Source organism: Raphanus sativus, chromosome 6, assembly GCF_000801105.2.
Source record: "Raphanus sativus cultivar WK10039 chromosome 6, ASM80110v3, whole genome shotgun sequence".
Lineage (NCBI taxonomy): Eukaryota > Viridiplantae > Streptophyta > Magnoliopsida > Brassicales > Brassicaceae > Raphanus > Raphanus sativus.
This window is the reverse complement of record NC_079516.1, coordinates 4,982,887-5,003,977: the sequence shown is the minus strand read 5'-3', so window position 1 is coordinate 5,003,977 and position 21,091 is coordinate 4,982,887. Positions and strand designations below refer to the sequence as shown.

General features: G+C 34.1%; 6 protein-coding genes across 7 annotated transcripts; 2 read left to right on the top strand and 4 right to left on the bottom strand.

The window, feature by feature from the left end:
- Positions 1-173: 173 nt before the first annotated feature.
- LOC130496918 (RING-H2 finger protein ATL2-like) lies at positions 174-1,214 on the bottom strand. The gene has a single exon (XM_056989601.1). It carries the CDS (start codon positions 944-946, stop codon positions 386-388), a length of 561 nt encoding a protein of 186 aa, XP_056845581.1. The 5' UTR covers positions 947-1,214; the 3' UTR covers positions 174-385.
- Positions 1,215-1,287: 73 nt separating this feature from the next.
- LOC130496914 (putative pentatricopeptide repeat-containing protein At3g16710, mitochondrial) lies at positions 1,288-3,826 on the bottom strand. 2 transcript variants are annotated; one of them, XM_056989595.1, is made up of 2 exons: positions 1,773-3,614; positions 1,288-1,679 (listed from the first exon to the last, which is right to left on the bottom strand). In XM_056989595.1, the coding sequence occupies exon 1, from the start codon at positions 3,385-3,387 to the stop codon at positions 1,897-1,899; it is 1,491 nt and encodes a 496-aa protein (XP_056845575.1). In that variant the 5' UTR covers positions 3,388-3,614; the 3' UTR covers positions 1,288-1,679; positions 1,773-1,896. The 2 variants fall into 2 exon arrangements, with proteins under 2 accessions (XP_056845575.1, XP_056845576.1); XM_056989596.1 differs by lacking the exon at positions 1,288-1,679 and having other exon boundaries at positions 1,826-1,978; positions 2,083-3,826.
- Positions 3,827-3,971: 145 nt separating this feature from the next.
- LOC108809187 (probable acylpyruvase FAHD2, mitochondrial) lies at positions 3,972-5,605 on the bottom strand. The gene is made up of 7 exons (XM_018581322.2): positions 5,385-5,605; positions 5,127-5,292; positions 4,900-4,952; positions 4,754-4,816; positions 4,577-4,627; positions 4,383-4,500; positions 3,972-4,260 (listed from the first exon to the last, which is right to left on the bottom strand). The coding sequence occupies exons 1-7, from the start codon at positions 5,490-5,492 to the stop codon at positions 4,142-4,144; spliced, it is 678 nt and encodes a 225-aa protein (XP_018436824.1). The 5' UTR covers positions 5,493-5,605; the 3' UTR covers positions 3,972-4,141.
- A 256-nt stretch (positions 5,606-5,861) lies between these two features.
- Positions 5,862-7,651, top strand: LOC130496915 (protein FAR1-RELATED SEQUENCE 4-like). The gene is made up of 2 exons (XM_056989597.1): positions 5,862-6,017; positions 6,277-7,651. The coding sequence occupies exon 2, from the start codon at positions 6,283-6,285 to the stop codon at positions 7,084-7,086; it is 804 nt and encodes a 267-aa protein (XP_056845577.1). The 5' UTR covers positions 5,862-6,017; positions 6,277-6,282; the 3' UTR covers positions 7,087-7,651.
- Positions 7,652-14,980: 7,329 nt separating this feature from the next.
- Positions 14,981-18,765, top strand: LOC108810347 (bidirectional sugar transporter SWEET16-like). The gene is made up of 6 exons (XM_056989598.1): positions 14,981-15,089; positions 15,224-15,260; positions 15,369-15,579; positions 17,749-17,913; positions 18,236-18,355; positions 18,459-18,765. The coding sequence occupies exons 1-6, from the start codon at positions 15,056-15,058 to the stop codon at positions 18,585-18,587; spliced, it is 696 nt and encodes a 231-aa protein (XP_056845578.1). The 5' UTR covers positions 14,981-15,055; the 3' UTR covers positions 18,588-18,765.
- Positions 18,766-19,250: 485 nt separating this feature from the next.
- LOC108811590 (phylloplanin) lies at positions 19,251-20,547 on the bottom strand. Its single transcript, XM_056989603.1, is given in 3 exon segments — positions 19,251-19,754; positions 20,124-20,200; positions 20,296-20,547. Coding segments are annotated over 3 exon segments (534 nt in total). The 5' UTR covers positions 20,469-20,547; the 3' UTR covers positions 19,251-19,470.
- Positions 20,548-21,091: the final 544 nt, after the last annotated feature.

Sequence of the window (21,091 nt, the reverse complement as noted above, 5' to 3'; positions counted from 1 at the left end):
GCGTTGGCAGCCAATCCTTTCTGGGACATCTCGTTAAAGAGCCTCACACCGTCATCTGCCCTCTTGGACTTGCAAAATCCATGCATGAGAGGTAGTATAAGTCACTAAACATTTGGTAAGTCTCCATGAAATAAAACATTCTCATAGCTTCATATAGGCGAAACCGTAAATGCAGAACCCGTTGATCAGTGAGTTGCAACTGAATTGTTAATATATTTAATTTGATTTCTTAGCAATAAAAATGCTATACATCAGTGCATCTCTTGTTGTCCAAAAAACAAAGAAACTACAAATCATGGTTATCCTTTATGTTAATATATCAATGATCAACACCACTAAAAACATCCACGTGGCGGAAATCACTTAAGTTCTTCTCCTCCCCGCTTTATATCCGACCCGATACCGGTTCACGAGAAATCATGATGACCGTGACTCCCTTCTCCTCCACCGTCGTCATCGTCGCCGCGGGAGGAAGCTCAACGAGGGAGCGGCAGAGAGGACAAGTCGAGTGAGAATGAAACCACATATCAATACACTCAACGTGAAACGCGTGTTTACAACCGGGCAAAACCCGACCCGTCTCGCCCTCCTCGAACTCCGAGAGACAAACGGCGCATTCGATCGGATCCTTCGCGGCGGAGAAAGCGAAAACGGGGAGAGATTTCAAGACGGCGGGATCGAGGCCGGTTGAAGGGGTTACGGAAGCGGGAGGAGAAGGATCGGCGGCAAAGAGAAACATTGTGCGGCGGCGTTGGTGGTTATGGCGAGCGTGGTGACGACTCCTGGAGTAGCGATCGTAGAGATAGGAGAAGGCCATTATTATGCCTAAGGTGGAGAGGGTTACAATGGCGAGTAGCGTGAGTCTGACGTTCGCGTCGTAGGTCTGAGAGTCAGAGATGTCTTCCCCGGGCCAGTTTTCCATCGGGTTATGCTCGTCGGAGTTCATGATTCTGGCCGCAACTGAGAGCTTCCGAGAGAGAGAGAGAGAGAGAGAGAGTTAAATAGCGAAGGAAGAAGTGTGAAGACAGTTCGTGTTTTTATACTGTCGTGAGAGAGAGTTTCATGAGACAGATGACTGCGAAATTGACTTCCTTTTGTGATTTATTTATTTATTTTGTTTCATCAATACTTAGTTTGTACAAAGTTACAAACAAACTCAAATTCAAGGAAAAACGCTAATAATTGTATTCATAATTATATTCACCAAAAATATTCCTTTTTTATTAGAAAAATAAATATATACCTCCCTTTTATGGCTAAATCATAGATTTGATGAAAGAACAGAGATTTCTTAGCATATTAAAGCCACATTATTAAGAAATTGGGATCAAACCGGGTTTTTTTTGGTTTAAATCAGATAATTTCTTCACAAAATCTAGATCCCTTTACACAAGTAGAGATTCATAAGACACAAAGCTCAACAAGCTTCTTGACCAATCTTTACATGTCCTACACACATACATTCTCAGACTATCTATCTATAAATTGATTATATTTCTTAAGAATACTATTCCACTTCAATACTCCAATGTACAAGTCTGCTTCAATGCATAATCTTAAAGATAGAAATTACCAGTCTTCAAGGGAAAAAAAAAAACTGTCCAGATGCCATCTCCTTGTACATGAATCATTACAGAACTCATGTAGCTGACGAAGGTATGGCAAAATCTTAATTGCACCTGCAAAGTTACAAATCCACAACAATATTGGAGGTTTACTATTTAACTATAACCAATACAACATACATTATCCTGAAGCAATGAGTTTGTAACCTGTAATATGCTATTAGCTGTGTGTCCTCTCCCCAAACTGCAACTGTACCATCACATATGCTTGAGATCAAAAGCATCAAAGTATCTCTAACTCCTCATGAGTTCAACTCCCGATGTCACCTACTCAAGACACACGCTCATTTGGTAAGAACCCATCTTCTTTCATTTTCCTAAACAACGCATCAGCTTCATGAATTAGCCCTCGCCTACAAAACCCCGTTATCATTGCAGTGTACGTCACAACATTAGGCCTCATCCCCTTGGAGAAAAGGCTACAAAACAAATCAAAAGCATCTTCCACCTTACCAACCTTGCACATCCCTTGAATAACAATAGTATACGTAACAATACTAACATCCATTTCTCTCTCCCGCATCTCCTCAAATATCATCAACGCCTTCTCCACCTTCCCGTTACAACACAGCCCATCTAGCAGAACGTTGTAGGTCCTGATATCGCGAGAAGAACCCATCTGGTTAAACACTTCTTGCGCAACATCGGGTTTGCCCACTAGACAATAACCCTGGATAAAGACCGTGTAAGTGACCGTGTTGGCAGCTAATCCTTTCAGAGACATCTCGTTAAAGAGCCTCACGCCGTCCTCTACCCTCTTGGACTTGCAGAATCCATGTATGAGAGTAGTATAAGTCACCATATCCGGGACACAGCCCTTCCTCTCCATCAAATCCAACATCTTCATACCCTCATCTAACCGACCGTGCTTGCAAAACCCGTTGATTAGCGAGTTGTAAGTGACCACATTAGGTTCTACAGACATCCCCTGGAACAGTTCCACAGCATCTAAAACCTTCCCAGCTTTCGCAAACGCGTCGATCAACGCAGTGAAAGTGACCACGTTCGGTCTAACTCTCCTCTCAATCATCTCTCTCAGAAGCAGAGCTAAGTCTCCCCATCTACCACAATCGCAAAGTCCTGTTACTAAAGCGTTAAAAGTAACAACATTCGCTCTAACACCGTTAGTTTCCATCTGGTTAAAAAGGTCAAGCGCGTGATCCACGTGTCTGTTCTTGCAAAGGCAGTGGATCAGAGTGGTGTAGGTAACGACGTTAGGCTTACAACAACACCCGATCTCCACCATCTTAACAAACAAAGCTACTGCATCGTCGAGTCTGTTCCTGTAACAGAGGCCGGTGAGGAGAGAAGTGAAGGTGAAGACGTCGGGTTCGAACCCGAGCTTGGTCATTTTGCCGAGAAAGGCGAAGGGAGTGTGGTGAGGGAGAGAGGATTTGGATAGAGAGTTGATTACGATGTTGCAGGTGTAGAGAAGAGGGGAGACTCCGAGGTTTCGCATTTGGTCGAAGAGGGAGATCACGACGTCGTTTCTGTCTTCTTCGTCGTCCTCCATTGCGGCGATTGCGGTGAGGAGTCTGGTGAAATCGCCGAGGGAAGGGAGGGGGCGGGAGAGAGACATTCGAGTGAATAGATCGAGAGCTTCGTTGAGATTGTGGAGATTGTTGAGATCGGTTCTCAGAGTTTGTCGGTGATTGGAGAAAGCTCGTGAAGCGCAGAGTCTAGTGGAGGGAGGAGCTCCTGTATGCAGGCGATGTTTATGAAGAGGAAGAAGAAGGAACCTTTTCGCAATGGAACTACGCATTCACTAGCTATGACTCAGAAGTCATTTCGCTGTAAAACCCTAAACCCTACAGTTAAATCGTTCTCTGAGGGAGAGGGAGAAAGCTGGAAGAAGACGATAAACCTAACTCCCTAGTGGGAAGAGAGGCGTCTAAATTTTTCTTTTTCTTTTTTTCTTTTCAAATTTAATACTATTTATTATTTTATTACAAATGAGATTTATTACATCATCATTTTACAACAATTTTTTTTTTATCAACTACAACAATTCAATAATTTCAATTTAAGGTTGTGAGAACTCATGTCTAAAAATTCTATTTTTATTTTATGAAAATATCTTATAAATATTTATACTAAAGTTTCTGTAATTTTTTACTACTTTGCATAATTGATACTAAATCGTATTATTTGGAATTTTGAGTTCTAAATTCCGTATTATACTTTTTTTTTTGCTGTTAAAATACTGATGTCTGAGTACCACAAAACTCTAAATATTTGATTGATTAAAAAAGTTTACCTGTGATAGGTAGATATTAAGGCTCTTTTGACCAACCAATCTTCTTCCAAACTCCAAAGTAGTTGTAAGACCTTTAGTTGATGAATCCATTTCTTGGTGTACTGTTTATACTTTGATTAAAGAATATTGATATACATCATTCTTAGTGATCAACAAGTTAACAAGACATGATCAATAGCCAGAGAAGAAATCAAGTTGAATGCTCTATCACTGAAGATTATACAATAACAAATCACTGTAAAAGATTCACAAACAAACACTAGGAGCTCAACAATGGCCTTACACGCCTACCGACATCGAACTGAACTTCAGAAAGACCGGTGATTCCAGCGTTTATCTTCTGACCAATCTTTACAGGTCCAATACCTTCTGGTGTACCTACACATACATAATTCACCAACTTTCTTCACAATACTATCCTGAATGTTCTCGGTTCTCAGATACAGTGAAATCAAACACTGACTCCGATGTTACAAGTGTTGGGTTCCATCTATTATTACCTGTCAAGATGACATCTCCTCTGAAAAGGGTCATTACAGAACTTATGTAGCTGATGAGATATGGGACCTTGTAGATCATGTCCTTTGTCCAACCTTTTTGTCTTATCTCATCATCAACCTATCACAGAGATTGGAATCATATAAAAAGGGATTAAACATCACTTCATAGTGACAACAGAGTAGAAGAACCAAACCTTTAGCCAGAGTTCCAGGTTATTTGGATCGACCACCATTGCCTTTGGTAGCTTAAACCCAACAAAGGAAACAAAACTCAAGATTAGACGCCAAACTGTTTGCTATTAGTTAAGCTAATAGTAATAGGTTATGTTTGTTCTGTACATATGGGTAACAAGTTCCAGATAATGACTTACAACAGAGCTGATGGGAGTGAAGGTATCCTGTGCTTTAGCAAGTGTACATGGCAGACCAGATGCCTAGAGAAAACGATAGTTTAAACAACCCTCATGATAAAACGATGTATGATAACTAAGTAAAGAATCACATAAGCTGTTTGTACCATGGCAGTAGCGTGGTATTCCTTAGCAGTCATATCAAGAGCAAGCGCATATCCTACCAAAATGATAACATATATACACATTAGTAATGATATAAATAGATACTAAGATGAAGAACAATGTCACAAACAACTATACATACCAAACCTACAAACACAAGAATCATCACATACTTTTATAACCATCAAGAACCTTAATGCAGACAAATGTGTTTGTGTGTTTAAAGTACCTCCGATGTAATCCATGGCTAACCGTTCAGGGACATCTCTAGCCTTGTGTCCAATCACTACAGCGAGTTCAACCTCGTGGTGAAGTGAATCCAGAGGATGAGGGATCTCTATCGTTCCACCGTTTTCTAAATACGAAGATGTTGGCTTCAAGAACACAATCGGATCCTACTTCCAGTCGGATCACAAACAGACAAAAGTAACAAGAAATCAAGATCAAAGAAGAGGAAGTGAAGATTGCAACAAAGTGTGTGTACTACCTTCGGGAGTGCGTTGCCAAGTTCTTTGGCGTGTGAAGCGTAATTGAGACCAACGCCTACGATCTTCGTGCCTTGCTTGAACATCCTCTGGATCATCGAACTCGCCATCTAAGTCGTCGTCGTCTGGGAAAGATTCGTTGTTGACCGAGTTTCCGAGTCCACTAGGTGAGACTAGACTAAGGAGAAATCGTCTCCAATGCCCGTGGAAGAAAAATTCAAAGCCATGATATCCTTGATATAACGAGATTTCATTTTACAATTAAATTTAAATCGAAAAATGAGTGAAATACTAATAAGCCAACAGAAGTGATGATATTTACAAAGGAAATCAGGGTCAAATCCACCCGAGACCCACTCATCCAATGATCCGTCCGATTTATATGGGTAAACCAACTAAACCAACTAAACCAATAAAATCCCTAAAAGCAAACGCGATTTCTGATCGAAATCGCTTATCTCACCTCTTTTTTTCTTTTCCTCCTTATCTCTATCGCGAAAGAGAAACTATGACAAGAGGCTAAGACGATTCCTCCTCCTTCGCCTCTCCCCCAGCTCAGCTCGACCTCCACTCTTCTCTCCTGCCGCTTCTCTACCGCCGCCGTTGTCTGCTTAAACCAATCACCTGACGTATCCGTAAGTTGTGGTTTCAGATCTCCGCTTTGAGCTTTCTTTTGGAAGTAGGTTCTAATGGATTTGCAATTGAAATGCATTGGTATATAATGCATTCCAATGGTTGAATTAGAATGTATAGGCAGTAGAATTGGAGAATGTATAGGCATCTCGTTTCTCATTGGACTTAGATCGACCTTGTTCATGATAATTGTAGTATAAATGTATAACTCGGGACAACTAATAGAACTGTGGATAACTTGGTTTGTTCTGGTTTGGGCAGGATACAATGAGCAATCATGTAAGTGGTATACCTGGTAGTCCGGAAGAGAGCTACATGATGATGTATAGTTATTTGTACATGTTAAAGCAAGTGAATCCAGGAACAAAAACTTGTGTGAAATTGAATGATGCAAGTAAATTCAAGTACATGTTCATAGCTTTGGGAGCTTGCATTGAAGGGTTTGCATTTATGAGGAAAATGATAGATGTGGATGCGACATCGCTGAAGAACAAATATGGTGGTGTTCTAGTTTTCGCGGAAGCTCAAGATCCTAATGGTCAAAGTTATCCACTTGCGTTTGCAGTACTAGATAGTGAGAATCTTACTAGTTGGACTTGGTTTTTCGAGATGCTTAAAAGTGTTATACCAGACTCTTCTGAACTGGTTTTCATGAGTGAAAGAAATCAGAGTCTGATCTTCGCTATAGGAAGCGTGTTTCCAGAGGCTCACCATGGGCATTGTTTATGGCATTTGAAGGAAAAGGTGAAATGGCATGCTGGTAACGTCAACAAGGTTATAGTCGGGCATACATTTATGGAGTTGGGCAGATATTACACGGTGGATGACTTCAACTCTGCTTACGACTCATTTGAAAAAAGATATCCTGCTGTGTACAAGTATGTGCAGGAACATACTGAAAAGGACAAATGGGCAAGAGTTTTTTTCCCACGTGACAGGTACAACTTCGATACAATCAACAATGTGGAATCAATGAAGAGCGTGTTTAAAGAGGCAACGACGTGGGCATTAATACCAATGTTGGATTGTATCGTCAGGAAATTCTCTGATTGGTTCACTCAACGGAAGTAAGTTGTTTCTAGATCAATCGATACAAGCATGGTGCCTCTGGTTGAGAACTACTTGCACGGTCTATGGGGTGTTGCACAAAAGCTATCTGTACGGGAGATTAATAGTTATGAGCTTAAGTACAAGATCACTGACACTGCTGGAAAGATGTTTTGGGCGAGCTTGGTTGAAAAATCTTGTACTTGCAAGGTGTGGGATTATGAAAAGTTTCCTTGCCTGCACGGACTGGCAGCTTACATCTATTTCACTACGAATGTTGATGGCGGCCTTAATATCCATGAGTTGTGCTCAAAATACTACTGGACGGAATTGTGAGCTTTGGCGTATGACAGGACACTTTGTGTTGTGCCCGACATATCTTCTTGGAATGTACCAGATCAGATTAAGGAGGTGAAGATCATACCTCCGGATCGCATCAGGAGGAAGGGAAGGAAAAGAGTTGGATGAATTTGAAGTGATGAATTTGGAGTGATGAATTTAGCTACTTTATCGTGTTGTATGCTTCGGAAAACTTTATTTTGTTGTATTTTAACTTTAAGTGTTTTGTTCGAGAACTATGGATTACTACGGAAAACTTTGGTATTACTACGGAAAACCTTGGTATGACTACAGAAAACTTTGGTATTACTACGGAAAACTTTGGTATTACTACGGAAAACCTTGGACTACGGAAAACCTTGGTATTACTACGGAAAATCTTGGTATTACTACGGAAAACCAGTAATCTTAACACAACATCACATTAATTAGGAGATAGTCTTTAACACAACATCACACAATTCCACAAATCCAAACATAAGGCTTATTGCAGAAACTAAAGGAGATCTCAAACTAAAGACACAAATCCAAACAACATAAGGCTTCTCATTTACGGGTAAGAAGGTCCTTAAGCTGAGCAATTTCTTCAGCCATTTTGTGCATCTCTTCAGCCATTTTGTCCACATCCTGCCTTAAGGAGCGAACCTCTTCCTCAACCCCGAGAACCCATGGTTGACGGAAGTGGAACCCATCATTATGCAAGTTTCACATGGTTGCACTCAGTTTGACATTTTGCATAAGTTAAGGAAGTAGAAAAAATGTAAATTACCTTGTACTCATTACAAGTGAAGTATCTTCGGCCTGGTAGAAAATCCTTATATGTTGGATTAGTAGAAACCTCGTCGACGATTCGTCCCCCACATGGGCACGAAGTTGGAATCCCGTGTTCAACATCGCAAATAAACTGAAGCATGTCAAAATGTTTCTTCATCTTCTTCATCTCCTTCCTTTCCTGATTCTCAACCCATGGATCCATTTGTTCGCAAAAGGTGATAGAGAGACGAGGGGATTCTCTGGGAGAGGAGAAGGAAGGAGAGGAATCGAGGAAAAGAGAGAGAGAAGAGAGGAGAGAGAGAAGAGAGAGGGAAGTGGGAATCTATTTTCCCCTCGAAAATCCCGCCTTGACTCATAAAAGTCTGCCAAAAATTCTAAATTTTTTCGAAATCCCGCCTAATATATACACGTAGTTCTACTCAAGATAGTAGTTGTACAAAATTACCAAATAGTTGTACTTTCGGTGATTTTCAATAATTTTAGTATTACATGTAATTATAAAACATTTTTTTAGTTGTACAATAAAATATAAGATTCGAAAAGATGAATATTGGTGTTTTACGTAATAAAAGTGTGAAAACATATTTTATAATGGAATCTAATATTGAGTAATCACATATTTTACAAAATGTCTATGAAAGTGTATGTAGTGTGATGGGTTGTTTTTTTGATTGCAGAGTATAATATATTTTTTTCATGTTGAATATAACATTTTTCGACTACTAAAGATAATATTTCTTATTCTGATTTCCAATTTCAAACATTTTGATTTCGAAATTCGATTAAAGAAAGTCATACTAGTAATACAAAATCAGAAAACAGTTATCCACAGTAGTATATTTGTATTTTTATTCTAGAAACTAGTATTTATATTTATTTTTATGTATTTATTTTTTATTCTAGAAATTAGTATTTGTATTTTTTCTTAATTTTTTTATTCTAGAAACTAGTATTTATACTAAATGACAAATAAAGCAAAGTCAAATAAAACAAAGTAAAATAAAACAAAGTAAAATTTTTCAATGTATCTATTTTTAAGTCTTTGATAAAAAAAATTTATATGGTATTAAAGGACAAATAAAGTAAAGTCAAATAAAACAAAGTAAAACTTTTCAATAAAACAGGAGGTTCCATCTTCAATCGCCACAATCCTCTACTCATATTGTTTATTAACTTGATTGTCGCTACCATATCGAGTTATGGCTTTATCTCCGATTTCATCATCATTCGAATGACACACCTCATAGTTCATACCTACAGAATTTCGTTTCCCCGCTTTTGAACTTCGTTTTGAACTTGGTTTGCCCGCTCTTGAAAGTTGCTCGAGAGTTCCAACCTTTCGATGACCTCCACCAACAAAATGCACCTACGGTTGTTTTTATCAAGGGACAAAAGATAACCACAAAGATCCTCCTCATCACAAATGACGAATTTCTCGTCACTCCCAACCAGCAGTGGAATGTAACTCAATTTCAACTTCACATTACATTCATCAAGCCCCACCTTTTTGCATATGCGTGCTTCTACCATTGAAAGATCTATCTCCTCCACAGCATGCTTCAACACTAAACAATACATGCGACCTTCGCATCTGAAGTGTATGATGACGTTGTGGCTCATTGTAGCCTGCCAAAACCATTCAATACCATCCATTATACATTCGAAGTTATACCTGTTTTACTAGTTCTACAATAATCATCAGTAATACTAGTTTTTTCTAGTTCTACTGTCGTACCCGTTTTGAATTTGAGGTTGAATATACATTCAGCGCACTAGAATCAAACAATACAACCATTCTCCTACTCAATTCAACTAATAATGGAATCGTATAATAATAGATACCAGGATGCAACATCTAAATCCATTTCAATCTGGTTTCTAAGCTCATTCAAGAGAGGAGCTTTGGAACCCTAAAACCGAGAGCCTCGTTCTCCTCTAAAACCTACCTCTTCGACCCTTAAACAGCGCCGGAAGACGACGGAGGACCGAATCAGAGTGAGGCCGGAGTTTGCCGGAGTAGCAATCAATCGAGCGATCGGGTTCCCTTTTCCAAAACGCAATCTCCTCAAACCGCAATCGTGCAATCGAGCTGCTGTCCGTACGGTCGGTATAGGAGATCGATATCTCCATCTCATTTCGTCGGTTTGATTTTTTTTTTTTCTAATTTTGATGTTTTCTTTATTCTGAGGCTAATTTCGTAATTTTATATGGTTTAATGAATATGAAGGATATGAAGATTAGTAAGGGATATAAGTGATTTAAATTTCCCTTTCAAGGGTAATGGAGATGATGTCTCCTAGACTAAGGGTCAAAGTGTGGAGCTCTAAAAGTAAGTGGCTAAAAGTGTAACAGACGTATAATGTATGGACCTAATACTGCAAATAGCTATGATTCGCAAATTAAGACGACATCACATGACGACGTGGAATTTCTAGTCAAGACTCAATTGTAGCTGGTCTGCACATGTACAAATTTTTTTTATTATTTAAATTATCTTTAAAGATTAATTTGACTTTGTTTTCAAAAAAAAAGATTAATTAACTTGACCTCGCAACTCACATGATCAATTATCAAATAACGAGCTTCTTTTTTTTTGAAAACGTGTCAACATGATTAATCAAAATCTCGAATAATGAACAGACGTTGGAAATTGTCTATATCCTCAGTCAAAATCATTTTTGCAGATCTACAGATTTCTTTTCTATGAAGGCAGATAAACTGAGCATTTTTCACATTTTAGAATTAGCATATATTTTTTAAAGTAACTATTATGAATTACCAAAACATGTTTAATCCGTAAAATAAACAATTTATCTAAGATGAGAGATGCATATCCAACTTTCACTGACTTAAATGTCCACGTCAAACATTTAGCCTAAAGTTTAAATTTAAATGTATCGCACGTTTTTTTAAATAAACTTCTTTTTTTAAACAACTTCATTAATTATTAAAATATGTTTATTTAATCCAATAAAGAAAACAACTTATCCAAAATGAGAAATGCATATATAATTCTTATTGAACTAAATGCTCGGTCAAATATCTCATTTAAAGTAAATTTAGCACAGAGTTTTTAGAACAAACGTAATCACTCACCAAAACACAATTAATATGTAAAAACAATCTTTCTAAAATGAAAAATGTATGCATAAGATTTAAAATGTCTTTGTCAAATATTTTAGAAAAGTTGAAGGATAACAAAATCTTGCTGCACAATTTTTTTTGAAACACTCATATCTCTCAAAGTATAAAATCAGAAGTATGTGCTACTTTTCGTTGAAGTTATTTTCTTTTGGTTCTTTTAATGAGTGTAGCCCTGAGTTGGGTCTAAAAGCCGATGTTGAGCTGTTTTGGACTAGACTTGAACTAAACATCAATTACGTGCTCAAGAATGCTATTGTCAAATGTTTTCTTAAGAAATACTCCTAACTAGATCTTGACCCGTGCGACCGCACGGGTATTAATTTTCAGTTTTAGTTTTTTTTATACTAAATAATATATTTATAATATTTAATCGTTTTATATTGACTAAGTTAGGGGTGGGTATTTGGGTATCCACTCGAATTCGGTTAAAATCTATTCGGATTTGAGTTTTTTGAGTTTAAAGATTCTAGCTCTATTCGGGTATTTATAAATTTTGGTTCCGGTTTGATTCAGATCTTTGCGGGTTTAATAACCCGTTTAAACTATTTTTGAATTTTCAAAATTTATATATCATTAAATTTCCCTAAATCTAAAAATAAAAATAATATAACATGTAAATTTGAGTAATGTAAGCCAAAGTACCTAAATTAAAAATTAAAATAGATTTAACTTGAATATTTGGATGAAGAATAAATATATATTTTAAATATTTTTGGAGTTTTGATTGTTGTTTATCTACTTTAAAATGTTTACTTTTGATTATTTTTTATATTTCAAATATTTTAACCAACTTAAAATAGCTTATATCTTGGATATTAATTCGAAAAATAGCTAACATATCGAAGTATATAAATATGATTTAAATACATTTGAATATCCGAAATATTTCGTTCGGATGAAGTTTGGTTATGGTTCTCTAGATACCAAAATGGTAAATCCGTTTGGATATTATCTAATTTCGGTTCAAATTTGCTAATACTTTTTTGTTCAAATTTTTAAATGAAGAGTTGATATTATAATTTCCAGAATCGTTTGTCTAATAAAAATATATTTTTTTTGAATTTGACATTGATTTAATGGAGAATTTAATGAAGTGTATTTAATTCAAATTTAATTTTGGAAAACACATTAATATAAGTGGAAAAGACAAAGCATTAAAATATGAAGGATTATTTAATTTTGTATTTAGTTTAAATTTAATTTGGAAAACACATTAATTGAAGTGGAAAAGACAGCATTAAAATAGGAAATATTATTTAATGTCAGTGGCATACCATTGTAAATAAAAGTGAAAATAAGGGGTATTTTATATGAGTACTTCTCTTTTAATAATATACTAGATTTTGACCCGCACGCCTGTGCGGGTATATATTTTAAAAATATATTGCTATTTTTTTTTTATGTCAATATCAAAGCTGGATAAAAAATTAAAATCTGAAGAACCGAACCGATCACGATCCGAAAGAGTAATACCAAACCCAAATCAAAGTTGATTAAATATCCAAATTATTCCAAATTTTGATATTTAGACAACCGAAACCATAACCAATTCGAATTGGATATCAAAATGTATCTGAAAATTATTTATATACTTATATATTAATTATTTTTATTTTTAATGTATATAAAAATTCAGAATATATATGATACTTTTAGGTTGGTTTAAATACTTGAAATATATATATATATTTATATATAAATATTATATATAAATAGTCAAATACAAATATCTAACATAGTGGAAGTACACTCAAAACACCAAAAATATTTAAAATAATTATTGATTTTTGATCCAAACTTTAAACCAAACCAATTTATATGTTAAGTTTAGGTATTCCCACATATGTTATTCAGATATATATACAATATATTATTTTATTTATAGATTTTAAGAAATTTTAAATATATAATGAATTTTAAAAAATAATTTAAATGGGTTATCCGAACCCGAACTAAACCCGCAAAGATCCGAATATAATTTGAACTGGAATTTAGAAATATTTGTATGGAGCTGAAATTTTTGACCATTAAAACCCAAAACTCAAACAGATCTGAAACGAACCCGAATGGATACCTGAACGCCCAGCCTAGTCATAATTCGATTTGAAATTTAGAAATATATGAATGAGACTAAAATCTTTGATCCCGGAAACCCGAAACCCAAACAGAACTGAAACTAACCGGAATGGATACATGAACACCTAGCCCTAGTCACTATTATGTATTATATATATATATATATGTCATCATGTAACTAATTGTATTGGTCCATCATATAAATAGTCATATAATTAATAGTATTTTATATGTACCATCTTATAAATAATCACATATATTATATTCTTAAATTTTAATGTGAAATATAAAACCATAATTTAAGTTGGTATATGAAATTAATCTTTTTGTTGAATTTTTCTTGTATATATTGAAAATATTTTTTAATAATGGTTATTGGAAAATATTTTAGTAAAGATAAATTTTTGAATATATGCATATTTTAGATTAATTTTTGATATAAATCAATTTTAAATTATTATTTTGATTTTAAATATGTATATATACCATTAAATTTTGTTTTATGATTATTTTAGAAAAACAATGTTTTTAGGTAATTAGATTAGTCAATTTTGTATATTTTTAAACTGATATAATGGATTTCCAATTTTTTTAATAACATAAGCAATTACTTTTTTCTTCTTGACATACTTTTATCCATGTTTTAAATTTTTAATTTTTTTGCATTAGTTTTTTATGAATTATTATTAATTTTATGATATATTTTTTTGAAAATTGAACTCTTGAAATTTTTATATTTGACTAAGCTAAATAAGGTAATAATATTGTGTTTTTAAATTGTTTTATATAATATACTATTTATATTTCAGTTTGTGTTTTTATTTTCACCATAAAGAATTGTAAATAAAAAGAATTGTAAATATAGTGACAGAATTGTAAATAAAAGAAAATATAGTAAGAATGTTGTTTAATTTATTGTAAAACAGTGGCTAAATGTTTAACTAAAAAGAAGTATTAAATATGTTATTCATGTTGCTAAACAATTCTTATTTGTTATTAATTTACTGGAAATACAATGACTAAATGTGTAAATAAAAAAAATACATATCTCTACTATCCATGTTTCCAAACATATTTCATTAATTCACTTATCCTTGTTTCCAAACACATATCTCATTAATTCTCATATCCTTGTTTCCAAACACTTTCAATGGGTACTTCAACTTTAATAAGATAGATAGATGTATTTGTATTTGTATTTGTATTAGTTTTACACTAAATTGATTTAGTCAATGCTATTACATCCATTTCAAATCTTTAGTAAATCACTTAATTCAATTACAACAAGGGTATAAAAAGATTATAATAGGAGGAAAGGAACTATTCAACCTGAAAAAGAGATCAGCGTGAAGAATATGGTATGCACGATACTACTCTTATCCTTAATCAAATATTCACGAGATACATGAGCCCTTTTATTTTCACATTAGCGTCCTGTCATATACGTGTTTTGCTGTCTGAAAGAGAATTTATATTTGATTAATACTTTACCACAAACTCACATATATCCTGTATGTATATATATATATATATGTGTGTATATATATATATATATATATATATATATATATCCATCATGTGATAGATAAACACAAAGTCGCCTCCTCTCTTTGACTAGTATTTCCTTCGCTATCTTATTCAAAAACTCATCCCCAGAGATATGGCAGAACTAAGTTTTTATGTTGGAGTCATAGGTAACCTTATCATCTTCTTTGCACGTGATTTAACTTATCAATCTAGATCAAATGATCATATTATTCATTCATATCCATAGTTGTATCTATATATTATATAGCTGAGTAGTTTTACGTATATATGATCGATGCAGGAAATGTAATATCAGTGCTTGTTTTCCTCTCTCCTGTGTAAGTTATCTCTTCTCTACATGATTTTTTAGCTAATCTTGACTAATCTAATAACAAATGACTGAATTATAAGAAGTGGGTTGTGTACTACATCAAAATTGTTAATAGGGAGGCGTTTTTGAAGATAGTGAATCGGAGATCAACGGAGGAGTATGAGTGTCTGCCGTACATTTGTACGTTGTTGAGTTCGTCGTTATGGACATATTATGGAATAGTGACCCCTGGAGAATACTTGGTTTCGACGGTCAATGGATTTGGAGTTCTTGCTGAATCCACCTATGTTCTCATTTTCCTCTTCTTTGTTCCAAAACCTAGATTCGTAAGTTTTTAATTTTCATTCACGTATTTCAATAATATAGTTTTCTTAATTTGCCTTGTATTTAAAGGTCTTGTCCATGGGTGACTCCGCTCTAAAACATAATGGGTCGGTTATGGATAAGTCTATATACGAAGTTATCATTTTGACTAGAATTGATAATGTTTCCCCCAAGTCGATTTTGACTTAAAATCTATCTTATTAAAACAGAAACATTATAACTTCTTCTAGGTAGATTTTTAAATTGGACATCACATTATTATTCTTAGTCTAATCTTTCATTTAAATATTTCCTTAAATAGCTTAATATCAACTATCTATCATTTAACTTCACTATAAGATCTATGTCTATGCATCTATTAAACAAAATATATGTTCTTTTCGTTAGAGTATACTCACATTATCATATTTATAATATATCATAGTAAAATATAATAATCCCTCTCCTTTATTATAGTCAAATGAATACAATAAATGTCTCCAATATAAATATAACACGAGTCTAAATTCTTAAAAATAAAAATATAAATAGATAGAAACAAAAATAAATATTACACATGTTATTAAAAATATAAATATTACACGAATAGGTTGACAAAAAATACAAATATTACGCTAATCCTTTTTTTTCCATCAACTTATACAAACTTAAAGTGAGTAGGTTGACAAAAAGATACAAATATTATATGAATCCTTTTTTTTACACGAATCCTTAACCAGTCATTATACAATTTTGACTTTTTTGGTCTGGTTATTTCCTAAACAATTGATTCAATTAACCAAATAACTTAAGAACACGTTTCCTCCCATTATTAAACTATAATTATCTTAAACACAAAACCCCTTTTAATTAAAAAACAATTATTTGGAATCAAATACTGATGAATCTTAAAATTTTAAATAGCTTGATATATAATTTTTGAAACTCAATAATAAAGATATCAGAACAAATTTTCTTAGATGTTCAAATAATCGAGGTTTGCTTTGAATATACACTAAATAGAATATACTAACGTATATTCTTACTTAAATAACAAAAACATCAATTTATACTTAAAAAAACGATTATTGGAAAACCTCTTCACCAAGTTGAGTCTACTATGCCTAAAATCTCGGCTACAATCAAATATTCACAATCAAATTGTCAGATTTGAAAAATCATGAATATGGAAAACCCTCTTCTCCAAGTTTATTCTACTATACATAAAATCTCGATGTCAAGAGATTTTGTATTTATTATATCTGACTTAATAGGTTAGAAAATATTCATTTTCTCCCACTAAAATGTGTGTACAAGTACTTGTCTTCGTATTCATCATTGGACATTCACAAAAATTTTAGAAAAAAATCCCAAAAAGCACAATGTCAAAACCAAATCGTATTGGTTGATATTATATTAGTGTTTTCACTATACAGTTACAGTATAACATCTTTAAATTAATAATCTATAAATTAATATCTCTATAAATTAGTATAATTCCATAGTCTCAAATTGAGTTTTTGGTTCAATTAGTATCTAGATAAATTAATAATCTCTATAAATTAATAAAAAATTATAGTTTTGGTATAGTCCCAACATTATTAATTTATAGAGGTTTCACTTTATATCTCTAATACACCAATGAAAAATTATTAATAGGAAAAACAGTTTTAACATTGTTCTTAAACAATATGTTTTAGACAAACTCAAAATTATATAAAACCACATTATGTGAAAATGACAAATTCCAAATTGTATCAACTATTATAGAATATATGTTATATGTTAAAAAAAAAAAAAAAAAAAAACCCGCGCGGTCGCGCGGGTCATGATCTAGTTATAAGTTACTTGGACCGTCTAATGACCAACTGGTTCGACCCATTTTATTTTCCTTACAAAGTGGACAATCCATTTGACATCTTTAATTGTATTTTGATAGTGAGATCTTATGTGTTTTCTTTTGGTTACTAGTTGAAATCTGCATTTTTAATTAATGGACAGATAAGGGAAATCATTGGTCTGACTCAGTTTCAGATCTGATCAGCAGATATGTATATATAAACATTTTATTGTGACATTTGATCAATAAGTTGATTTGTCATATAAACTATAATATATATAGTCCACTCGTACGCATTTATAACTTATAACTAATTGATTTCTCTCATCTTTTCAATTATACGTTTTTGCAGTTAAAAACAATTACTTTGGTTCTAGCTCTGAACATTCTTTTCCCAGCTATAGCAATTGCGGGAACAAGAACTGCGTTTGGAGATGCAAAAACGCGTTCTAACTCAATGGGTTTCATTTGTGCTACTCTCAACATTATCATGTATGGTTCTCCTCTTTCCGCTATTGTAAGTCTCTCTACTTTCTTTTTATCAAACTATATTAAATTATTAATTATACAAATTTGCTACAAACAAATGATATTCACATAGGACACCTTAAGCAAAACAAAACAAAAACATAGGACACCAATAACTTTAGTTTTTGTTCTTTCATTTTAAAATTTTCATGACTATTTAATAGAAATCTTATGTCCCCATTCGACAATAAACCTATCAAATGAACCACCACAAAGAAACAAATCATTTGATGTCTTTTCATTAGATGGCCCTTTTGATATACACGTAGTGTCGTTCTAATCCAAATCACTTAAATTATTGATCTGATCAGAAAACAGTTGTGACAACGAAGAGTGTGCAGTACATGCCGTTTTGGCTATCGTTTTTCCTCTTCCTAAACGGCGCGATTTGGGGTTTCTACGCTTTACTCGTACACGATGTTTTTCTACTAGTAAGTATCATTGTTTTGATATATACAACTTTTTTAGGAAACATAACAAAAATTGTATTAATTATATGAGAGAGTAAACTGATTAATATTTTGGTGTGTGTAGGTGCCCAATGGAATGGGCTTCTTCTTTGGGACAATGCAACTCCTAATTTATGCGTTTTACAGAAATGCCAAGCCTAACGTAAAAGATGAAGAGGAAGCCCTCGCACCAAGCCAACCTCTCCTCACTTAACCATTTTAATATATAAATTGTATGAATGAATAAAAAATATTTTTTTTTCTTTTGGCGAGTGTTCATTTTGATAGTATCTAATTTTTTTTTTTTTTTCTCATCCCGAGTGTGACATTGAATGATTTGATTATAAATATGTTTTTGGAAGATATAAATGAATCTAGAGATTGTTGTTAAATTGTCCAAAATTTCTTAACCAATCAATTTTTTTTAAAGATTGTGTTAAAACAACAAATCTCATATATTTAATGATGAATGTCAACAAGTTTTCTATGATCAGTGTTATTACTTGGTTTTTATAAATGCCTATTGAATCTAAATATTTTTCTTTTAACTATCTGGAGGTTCTGGGGATAACACCCATAATCCTCCAGATCCGGAATTCGGCAGGTACTAATACCATGGAAACAAGGCCATGACGTAAAGTATCCCTTCCACGGTAGATCGAATCCAGAAGCGCAACAACACTAATGTCTCCGCTTAAACCAACTGAGCTAATGACTTTTAAACACAACTTCAAGTTCATTGTTATTAGAAATGTTTGAAACATTGGGTTTCAACTTTTAAATGATTTAAAAAGTGCTTTCCTAGATATCTAGGTTATAAGAGCAAGAAAGAAAATATCTAATACACGTACATGTATTATTATACAAAGACACATAATTAAAGACGGAAAATTATTTCTTACATTTCATAACAGCATTATACATATCAAACATTGGAGATACAAGCGACAACAGGTGCACGACTTTGAAGATTGAGACACAAACCTAGACCTTATTCATGCATACGGGTAACCCACACGCAAGCAAACATAAACTGGTCACGACACAAAATAAAACAACACGTACAGTCACCAAACTTAAAGTATAATTTGGAGTCACTAATTAGCGAGGGTAAAGCCAGTGGGGCGGAGGTTGGCGACGCGGAGGAGACCAGAGACGGTTTCTCCGACGAGGGCCAACGGTGATGAGAGGAGTTGGCCGGTAGGAAGTGCGGCGTTGCAGGTGGCGAGAGGGGTTGTGACTGCGACCTGACAATCGGAGAGGAGTTGAGAAAGCACAAGCTGTATTGGGTTTACAAGCATCGAGAATAATCCGGCACCGTTTGTAGTCGCCGTTGAAACGACGTTGTTCTGTCCTCCGCACTGGAGCTGAACGCCGGCATCTGTGCAATTTAAAAACTAATGATTGTTGTGAACTGTAAAATTTATGAAATAACGTGAATAAGTGGTGGATTTATAGATCCGTACATGAATAAATATGTAACATATACAAATACCTTTAGGAATCAGTCGAAATATATATATTTCATATCGCATTTTCACAATACTGCTGAACTTACAGGCGTGTATAATTATACCATATTTATTTTACACAAAATCTTTAACATGTCGCTTTCTTATACCATTTGTAACAAAATCAGCCTCGCCAATTTGTGTTGGTTTACGGAACCGGTACAAATATTGTTGCCTGGCCGTTATTAATTTCAAATGATTGATTCATATAGGTAACAGGAGAAGTCTGGAAAGCTTACTAACGAAAGCAGGAGCGGAGACATTGCCATTGGCAGAGCAACGAAGTACGCCTTGAATATTGATGAGACCTAAAATCCTCCAAGGACACCACCACCACCTCCACCACCAAGAAGCCCCCTAGGCCACCACCACCACCACCACCACCAAGAAGGCCCCCAAGACCACCGTTACAAGAAGGCCCCCTAGGCCACCCCACCAAGAAGGCCACCACCACCACCACCACCACCACCACCGAGAAGGCCACCTAGACCACCAAGCAGCTGAGCCTTAGCCATTGGAGACACCATCACGAGACACACGAAGATCAGTGAAAAGGTTATGCGTTTGTTCTTAAGCATTGTCATATGTTCTTGGAACAACTGTGTATGAAATTACAGAGTAGACAGTAAAGAAATGTTTTTCTTCTGTGTTGCTTTTGGTTTTGGATGTGATAAAGTGTCTTCCCATGCAGTTCTATTTATAGAACGAGTCGGTGATGATGTCACTGATGTTTTAATTATGTAATTTTATCATATTTTAAGTGAAATACGTCCATAGGTTTCATAAACCAGAATCCTAAAATTTAGTTACAAGCTATGCACAAGCAATCAATTATTATTATCTTTCCTAGACATTGTATTAGTTTATCATAGAATCCATGCATTTTTTAGTATTTTCAGGAATTAGAGATTAGAAGGGTTTAATTGAAAACTAACCGAGGTGATAATAGTACGATAATTAACTAATCGCATGAGTTCAATCATGCCATTCTCGGTAAGTTATAATATTTTGAAATTTAAAACTGCACAGGTCGTTTTTGCTTGCATTCAAACCATGCATGCGTGAGGTATATATTAGTTTCAAAACTCGACCTTATTGTATAACTTGTATTGAGAAATTCCTTATATGTATATATATATATATATATATATATAAGTAGTCGGACGAAAGGTATAACATGGTATAATCAATTATGATTATGAACTAT